Source organism: Nematolebias whitei, chromosome 1, assembly GCF_014905685.2.
Source record: "Nematolebias whitei isolate Nwh7 chromosome 1, NemWhi1, whole genome shotgun sequence".
In the NCBI taxonomy this organism is placed as follows: Eukaryota; Metazoa; Chordata; class Actinopteri; order Cyprinodontiformes; family Rivulidae; genus Nematolebias; species Nematolebias whitei.
The window spans coordinates 15,057,846-15,067,612 of NC_056498.1; the positions used below are offsets into that span (position 1 = coordinate 15,057,846).

A 9,767-nucleotide genomic window follows, 5' to 3' on the forward strand; every position below is an offset into this window, starting at 1 on the left:
TCACCAAGTCCACAAAACACATGTAGACTGGATGGGCAAACTCCCATGACCCCTCAAGGACCCTAGTGAGGGCTGAGGTCGCAGAGATAGTTAAAAAGCTCAAAGGCGGCAGGGCTCCGGGAGTGGATGAGATTCACTCTGATTTCCTTAAGGCTCTGGATGTGGTGGGGCTGTCTTGGCTGACATGCCTTTGCAACGTCACGTGGACATTGGGGGCAGTGCCACTGGATTGGCAGACTGGAGTGGTGGTTCCTCTCTTCAAAAAGGGAGACCGGAGGGTGTGCTCCAATTTTAGGGGCATCACTCTCCTTAGTCTCCCTGGTAAGGTCTATTCAGGGGTACTAGAGAAGCAAGTCCGATCGTTGGTCGAACCTCAGATCCAGGAGTTCTCTCCAAGTCGTGGAACACTGGATAAGCTCTTTACCCAGGGTGTCCACCACCGAGTTCATGGATGGTCACCGCAAGAAGCACCAACAACCTTGCAGCCACAGCTCAAGGCAGCTACCTCAACAAGCGAGGCACGGAACATGGCCCACTCGGACTCAATGTCCCCCACCTCAGCTGGGATGCGGTTAAAGCTCTCCCGGAGGTGTGAGTTGAAGATCTCTCTGACGGGTTCTTCTGCCAGGCATTCCCAACAAACCCTCACTACACGTTTGGATCTACCGGGTCTGTCCAGCATCTTCCCCCACCATCTGATCCAACTCCCTACCAGGTGGTGAGGTGGTGATCAGTTGACAGCTCAGCTCTTCTTTTCACCTGAGTGCCCAAAACTAACGGCCGCAAATCAGATGACATAACTATGAAGTCAATCATCGATTTACGATCTAGGGCGTACTGGTGCCAAGTGCACTTATGGACACCCTTATGTTTGAACATGGTGTTCGTGATGGACAAACTGACTAGCACAGAAGTCCAACAACAGAATACAGCTCGGGTTCAGATCAGCGAGGCCGTTCCTCCCAATCACACCCCTCCAGGTCACACTGTCATTACCCACGTGGGCATTAAAGTCCCCCCATCAGAATAAAGGAGCCCCCAGCTGGTGCACCTTCCAGCACCCCTGCCAAGGACTCCAAGAAGTCCGGACACTCTGAACTGTAGTTCAGCGCATAGGCACAAACAAAATTCAGTGCCTGTCCCCCCACCCGAAGGCTAAGGTAAGCCACTCTCATCTACCGGGGAAAACTAACACACAGGCACCAAGTCGGGGGGCTACAAGTAGACCCACACCAGCTCAACGCCTCTCACCATGGGCAACTCCAGAGTGGAATAAGGTCTAGCCCCTCTCAAGGAGATCGGTTCCAGAGCCCATGCTGTGCGTTGAGGTGAGCCCAACTATATCTAGTCGGTACCTCTCAACCTCGTGCACAAGCTCAGGCTCTTTCCCTGCCAGAGAGGTTACATTCCATGTCCCAAGAGCCAGCTTTGGTAAGCCAGAGTCAGAGCGCCAAGGTCCCCACCTTCGGCCACTGCCCGTAGCATCACTCGACTTTTATGGCCCATCCTGCAAGTGGTGGGTCTACAGGAAGGCAAACCCATGTTGCTTCTTTGTGCTGAGCCCGACTGGGCCCCATGGGGAGAGACCCAGTCACCAGGCGCTCGCCAACGAGCCCCTCTCCCAGGCCTGGCTCCAGGGTGGGGCCCCGGTAACCCACGTCCAAGCAAGGGATACAGAGTTCCTTGTTTCTTTTTTTTGTCCATAAAAATCTTCTGAATTGCTCTTTGTCTGGCCTGTCACCTACGACCAATCTGCCTTGGGAGACCTTACCAGGGGCAATTATAATTGCCCCCAACAGCATAGCTCCTAGGATCATTCAGGCGCACAAACTCTTCTACCACGATAAGGTGGCGATTCAAGGAGGAAAACTTGAGTTCTAATCACCAATTATCAATAATCATTGAGCATATCTGCCTTGGTAAATCACTGATAATTTTTATGAGGATCCTTAACATTAAGATGCAAAAAGGCAGTCATACAGTATATTCACATAAATGTAAATGTATTAGCAAAATTATCAAAGGCGAGCTGTGCAAATTCATGCTTGTATCAGACAAGTAGCCCTTTGTGTCACTCGGTCCCACTGAAGTAGCTCTGTCTCAAAATATGTGGTGATCCCTGGGTTAAACGTTGTCTCTAAATAGTTTTAGGTGAGTGAGAGCATGCATGGTTGTTTGTAACTATGTGGTCCAGTGATGGACTGACAGCCTGTTCAAATTGCACCTCTCAGATGGGCACAAGCTCCACACAACTCTGAAAAGAATAAAGAGAAAATAGAAAATTTGCGTATAGGAAGATGGGTGTAATTATTTACTGAATTTGACTACATTGTGATATTTGTACGGGTACTTGTTTTTCAACAATTCAGACATAACCTTAGATGAAAACATAATTAAAAGGCCTAGCATTTCTTAAAATAATACAAATCGCCCACTGCCTTTAGTCTGAATTTGAAATTGAGACCATTTCATGATGATACATGTTACAGATGTTTTGGTCACATCTTGAAAATAATGTTAGACGTGTAACACCACAAGTTCTCTAGCTATTGTTGAGTGGTATGAGTATGCGTTATGATTGACTATCAGTTGCTACCACATCAGACTTTTCTGGACATTTGTTAAATTCATTCAGTTATGATCCTTTTGTTATTTACTATGGTCGATTAGCGGTGGTAGCCATCTTGAATCGTTTTGACTGCAACAGTTGATAGTGTTAGTTGGATATTTTGCCAAAAGACAAACAAGATGGACTCCAACAGATGACACCAATGTTTTTAACAAAGATCGTGTACAATGTGTAAAATTCAGATTATGTGTTGGGAATGATTCCAGTCTACCACACCAAATCATTATCATCATCATTATGGCATTTCTTTTGTTTTTGAAGATTATCTGTCAGTGATACCCATCTTGAATATGTTGACTTCAAAAGGTAATCAGTTATAGATGTGCCATTCTTCCAATGGTTATTTTCTTGGATTTTTCTTAATCTTTCCACTTGATCATGAGATATGTGGCTGAAAGGTGACCTTTTTCAAAGCACACACAGGCAAAAACATTATCACTCACCTTTCAGCAGAGGACAGTTATAATCAAACCAGTAGTAAATAAAAATACTGATGAACTACCATTATTCTCTTCCAGAGTTGGCCACATTCAGGATTCTCCTGTTGGGAAAAAGTGGAAATGGGAAGAGCAGCCTGGCTAATACCATTTTTGGAGAGACAGCGTTTAAAGTGAAAAACTTCAATGACCTGAACACGTTTGTTTCTGATGCAAAAACTAAATCTATCAATGGAAGAAGCATCACTTTGATTGACACTCCTGGTTTATTTGACCAAGGCAGATCTAAGGACGAGGTAAAGCCAGAGTTAATGAGGTGTATCACAGAATGTGCTCCTGGGCCCCATGTCTTTCTCATTGTTCTCAAAGTGGAGCGATACACAGAGCAGGAGCAGGTCGTCACCAGTGAAATACTGCAGTATTTCTCACATGATGCCCTGAAGTACGCTGTGGTGGTCTTCACTCATGGCGACCAGCTTCCTGAGGGGCTGAAAATAGGGCAGTATGCCTGTCAAAGTGAAGGTATGAGGGATTTGGTGGAGAAGTGTGGCGGTCGCTGCCATGTTTTTGATTGTAAATACTGGAAGAACACTGAGCAGGAGGACAAGTACAGGAGCAACCAGTTCCAGGTGGAAGAGCTACTCCATACCATTGACAAGATGCTGGTGGAAAACACTGGAGGATTCTACACCAATGCAGTCCTCAATGAGGTGGAGACACAAATACAAGAGGAGGTCCAGAGTATAAGACCGTCATCTAAAAACTTATCAGAGGAGGAAATCAGAAAGCGAGCTAAAAGTAACATCCTAAAGAAGCACATGAAAGGTGCGCCACTGTGGATTAAAGGTTCAGCTGTTGTGGTGGTCACAGGTTTACTTGCAGCTATTTCGGCTTGGTTTATCCATTCTAGACCTGGGCAGACATCAACAGTAATCCCACTATCTACCCAGGAAAGTGTTTCAGTAGTGACAGTAGAAGAAATAGGTCAGATTGTATTACTGCCAGTCAGAGGGATATTTCAGGCTGCCAGGGAAGGACCATGGGTCTTACTCGAGGCTCTTACTGCTTTGTATGAAAGAGTGTGGGATCCTTATAATTTATTTGAATGAGCACCAGAGTAAAATTACACAGCAGATGAAAAGAAATGCAATCATCTATTGGTATGATAAAAATTTAAATATTTGAAGGATTTCAGCTTTTGGCTCCAGGTAGACTAAATTTAAAACCATTTATAGAATTTCAGTGTGCTTTTTTAAATTATTTTTTTGGTAATGCTCTTATTTTAATATTAAATGGCTTAAAGGGAGATTTTCCAGTTTTATACATTAATTTCAACACGTTGAAAAGCAAAAATATGTTGAGAGCTGTACACATTGAGAGCTGTACACTTTGTATTTACAGATGAACTATTAAAATGTTCTTTATGTGATTGTATGCATTTAAAATGTGCGTTGTATAACAATAAATCCCCAAATTGGTCATATGTCTTTACTATTTTCACTTCTGAGACACTATTTAATCTTAGTATTTTAAGTTTCATTTTTTGTGGATTTGAAGAAGTGATTTTATGAAAGACAAAGGAACATGTTAACTAATTGTATTCCTGTCCTAATTTTAAATAAAACTGCAAATGAGGATATTCACGTTTTTGTTTCTCATTTTGTGTGAACTTATTTCTTTTGTTGAGTGTTTTTTCTTTGCTAAAAACAAAATATTAAGCTTAGATTGGACTGTTGACTGACAAACTCATTGTATGATGACTGGATGTAGGTACAGTGGGGCTTGAAAGTTTGTGAACAGTTTAGAATTTTCTATATTTCTGCATAAATATGACCTACTGGGAAATCATCATCATATTTTCACACAAGTCGTAAAAGTAGAAAAAGGGAACCCAGTTAAATAAATGAGACAAAAATATTATACTTGTTAATTTATTTATTGAGGAAAATGATCCAAGATTACATATTTGTGAGTGGTAAAAGTATGTGAACCTTTGCTTTCAGTATCTGGTGTGACTCCACCTGTACAGCAACAACTACAACTAAACATTTCCTGTAACTGTTGATCAGTCCTGAACACCTTGGAAGAATTTGAGTCCATTCCTCTGTTCAGAACAGCTTCAACTCTGGATGTTGGTGGTTTCCTCACATTAACTGCTGCTTCAGGTCCTTCCACAACATCTGGATTGGATTAAGGTCAGGACTTTGACTTGTCCGTTCCAAAACATGAACTTTATTCTTCTTGAACATTCTTTGGTAGAACCACTTCTGCTGAGGGTCATTGTGTTGCTGCACCTTCTCCTGAGATTCACTTCATGGACAGATGCTCTGACATTTTCCTTTAGAATTATCTGATATCATTCAGAATTCATGGTTCCATCAATGATGGCAAGAAGTCCTGGCCCAGATTCAGCTAAACAGACCCTAACCATGATACTACCACCACCATGTTTCACAGATGGGATAAGGTTTTTCTGCAGGAATGCTGAGTTTTCCTTTCTCCAAACACTTTTCATTTAAACCAAAAAGTTCTTGTTTGGTCTCATCTGTCCACAAATCATTCTTCCAACAGTCTTCTGGTTTGTCCACATGATCTTTATCAAACTGCAGACGAGCAGCCATGTTCTTTTTGGAGAGCAGTATCTTTCTCCTTCAACCCTGCCATGAACACCATTGTTGTTCAGAGTTCTCCTGATGGTGGACTCATGAACATTAACATCAGTCAATGTGAGAGAGACCTTCAGATGTTACAAGTTACTCTGGGCTCCTTTGTGACCTCACTGACTATAACACTCCTTGTTCTTGGAGTGATGTTTGTTGGTCCACCACTCCTGGGGAGGGTAACAATGGTCTTGAGTTTCATACAAGTGTTGTGAAGAACAGACTTTTTGATAGATCTTTAAATCAAACATTGTGTCCACTCACACCTGATCATCATCCATTGATTGAAAACACCTGACTCTAATTTCACTTTTTCACTTATTTCCTTGACTTTTGACACAACGTGATCTGATTTAGTATTTCATTGTTTCTAATTATGTTTTCGGTTTTATATTTTTATTCCATGTGCTGTAAATATATCTTGCTACTTTTTATTTGATGTTGTGATGTTTTTGTTAAGCACTTTGGTAACAGTTTCTGTTTTAAATGTGCTCTATAAATAAATCTGACTTGACTTGGCTCACTGTCAAATTAACTGATAATCCTAGAGGTTCACATACTTTTTCCACTCACAAATATGTAATATTGGATCATTTTTATGCTGTTAGTGCTTAGCATTTTATTAGTTAATGTTTTTCTTAGTTCATATCTTAGATCTTATTACTATTTTTATTTTACATTTATTGTTGGATATAACTGGGACCCTGTGCACACAATGTCATTCCACCACATGTACCACATGTGGTGGAATGACAAAGAAACTCTGACTCTGATTTCCCTCAATAAATAAATGACCAAGTAAAATATTTTTGTCTCATTTGTTTAACTGGGTTTTCTTCGTGTACTTTTAGGACTTGTGTGAAAATCTGATGATGTTTTAGTCATATTTTTGCAGAAATCTAGAAAATTCTGAAGACCACAAACTCTCAAGCACTACTGTAGTTGCAGCGAGGAGACAAAAGATTAAAGGAAAGAGTTTCACAAAGGAGTAAGCTTCTAAAGACACGAGGACATCTGATTTCCAGGAAGGTGAACCGCAGAGCCAAGAGACGCGGTATCTTAAGTTACACCAGCCTCAAATACTTGGGTTTATCAACCAGGATCAGAATCAACTGGTACTGATTGGCTCTGCCTTACCACTCAGGAACTGAAAGAATCTGGTTAATGGAGAGATTACTGGAATACCCCGCAAATTTACCAACCCTAACAACAGAAAATAGCAGCTACCATATTTTTACTTCATTATTATTATCATAGTAACATGTAAGGCTGATAAAGTTTCACTTTGAATCACACAAAGTTTCAATTCAACCTGCCAAACTGGAAAAACACATGCAAGATTTTTTTCTTGGCTTTTGTGACACCAGCTTTACTGGCAAACAAAAATACAATTAAAACAGTGACGGTTGTCTTATTCTTAACCTTGCATCTTTCATGAATTTACAATCTCATACAACATAAAGTACAGTTAAGCAACAGGCCATGTGTAAGAATGAAGAGCTGTGAAAGTTTATCGAGATGATGGGAAAACGCTGAAAAAAATCTGCACAGTCTTTGTGGCAGGTGTACAATTTCTTTTAACAACCCAGTCAATTGAGATGTTTTTCTATGAGCATCACAAAAAAATGCAGCAAAAAGCACACACATTTGCACATGAATTTACAATATATTTTAGTCTAATAAAAACAAACTGGGCCTTTACTGGTTTGACTGATTTTATGTAAATTTATGCTTTAAAGACACTTTTCTGTTGCATGAAGACGTGCTTTTTACTGACTCGCAGAGTTCATAAACACTCCCAACAAACCAATCTCTTTTTGGCTTCATGCAGCTTATTGTTTGGTCACACCTCGAGTTTGAAGGTTTAATGGTTTCAGTTTTAATTTAAAGTAATTATTTATCTGAAGGTTAGTATCCATGTTGGAAACATTTAACAATGTTTGTGCTATTCTCTTCACCCTCACACAAAGAAAACTTACTCCACCCTTAAACTAAATAAAAAAGTGTCATCCTCACATTCTTATGTAACATATTCTATTGACATTACTGTGTTAGTGATGTCAATGATGCAGGACTGTTGCTCGGCGAGGGATGTCAGAAACTTCTCATAAACTTAAAAATAAAATGAATAAAAACACCACTGCTTACATTTCTATTTAGACCCTTGCATACAACATGGGAAACATTTTCCCTCACTAAAAAAAAAAAAAAAATCCCACATATAACCCCAGAATTCAAAAACCAATATTGTTAAAAAGAACCATGCCATGGCAGAAGTGCTGACACGAACAGCATCAAAATACAAAGGAAGATGAAGATTATGGAAGCGAATGTGTCTCCGTAGATTATTATCTCAAAACAAGTGTTTTTTTTTGTTTTTTTGTTTTGTTTTTGACACTAAAATTTAACTAAATTATTAGCATTCCTGTTAAACTTTAAAGATGAATGGTAATGAGATAAGGATAAAACAAACAGATATTAAAAAGCAGTTAATTAATACTGTAGGAGCAGGTGATAAATAAATAAATATATTTGTGAATGGGTATTGGGTCACGTGGGTAATCAGCTGTCTATATAGTAGGAACCTTTTCTTTGTGAGTCAGGTGTTCCACCCGAAAGGGGGAAACAGTTTTTTGACCGTTGAATATGAACTAGACGTAAACAGATGGAAACGTTGTGGAAATATGTATTGCCTTTAAATGGACACAGATGAAACGTAAAGAATAAATGGATGACCTGCAAACGAGCAAGGACAGCTCTGACTTTTAGTTCATCTGACAAGGTAACAATCGGCGCGTCAACAATACCCCAGTGTATCACCTCAGTGGCTTAAAGCATTGGCTTGGCCTTTACAAATACATTGTGTTGGATGCTGGTCTATGTCCAATAAACAATACAAGCGATGGAATGCTATAACCTAATTATTCTGTCAAAATCTCTTTTTTATTTCACACACAAAATATTTTTCTCTAAATCTATCCTTTGTTGCTGAATGTTAGCGTTTCTTAAAGAAAAGCATTCCACCTGCCTCACTGCATGCCAAAGTTTAAAACAAAGATCTTGTGCAATCTGTTAATGCTCAAATCATGTTATGGGGATGACTCTCAGCCACTATCACACCAAATCATAGCTCAAAGTCTGAAATTCACTGAGTTAAAGACGTGCTTGTGTTTGCTAACAATGATTAGCTGTGGTGGACAAGTTAACTGGGATCAACTCCAAAGGTAAATCAGTTTTAGATGTACATACAATGATTACTTTTTGATCGTTTACATAAACTCTGTTCTGAATAATAGGATATTTTGCTTACACGCGCACGCACACGCACACACGCACGCACGCACACACACACACACACACTGACAAATACATTATTGCCACTTTTTTATGGCAGTAGACTATAAAAGCACAACCTTTTCCACTTAATACATTGTTGTTGCTTTTCTACATCAGTTAGTAACATTTCTGTATTTTAGTAAATACCATAATTCCTAGTATAAGAGCCGTTACTTTTTCTCATGCTTTGGATTCCGTGGCTTATACACAAGAACGGCTAATTTATGCTTGAATTTTGTAATTTTATTTTAACATTTTATTTTTATATTTTGTTTTAACAGGCTGCCAAACTTCCTGCCACTAAATAACATTTTAATTTGACACAACTGGACCTTCTTCGGGGGAGGTTTTTGTGACAAAGACAGAGTGAATGCCAGAGGTATTTATGACAGGTACTTCTTGGTCATAGTTCCAATCGCTACTAAATATCCATAATCCCACTTTGTGGACATGTGATCAGAAGTCACCCTAATGACCAACGAGGTACCATACACTCATTTAGTCACAAGAACAGACGTGCATTGATCAGATTTTCTGTTTAAAAATCTGCTGGCTCTTGAATGAACCACACCCGTGAATCCAGACAGCATTCAACTTTGTTTTGTTGCTGTAACTTCCAGCCATTTATCCACCCAGCCAGGCACAAACAACTCCTCAGACTAAGAGGAAACAGTTTCACTTTCACTCAAGTGGAAAATTCCATTG

The 9,767-nt window shown here is 39.8% G+C and overlaps 1 protein-coding gene across 1 annotated transcript; it reads left to right on the forward strand.

Annotated features, from left to right (window-relative positions):
• Positions 1–3,122: 3,122 nt before the first annotated feature.
• LOC119414798 (GTPase IMAP family member 7-like) lies at positions 3,123–4,201 on the forward strand. The gene has a single exon (XM_037681913.1). It carries the CDS (start codon positions 3,123–3,125, stop codon positions 4,173–4,175), a length of 1,053 nt encoding a protein of 350 aa, XP_037537841.1. The 3' UTR covers positions 4,176–4,201.
• Positions 4,202–9,767: the final 5,566 nt, after the last annotated feature.

What these genes read in the sequence shown, in the direction of transcription:
- LOC119414798 (XM_037681913.1), top strand. Translation starts at nt 3,123, where the DNA reads ATGAACTACCATTATTCTCTTCCAGAGTTGGCCACATTCAGGATTCTC.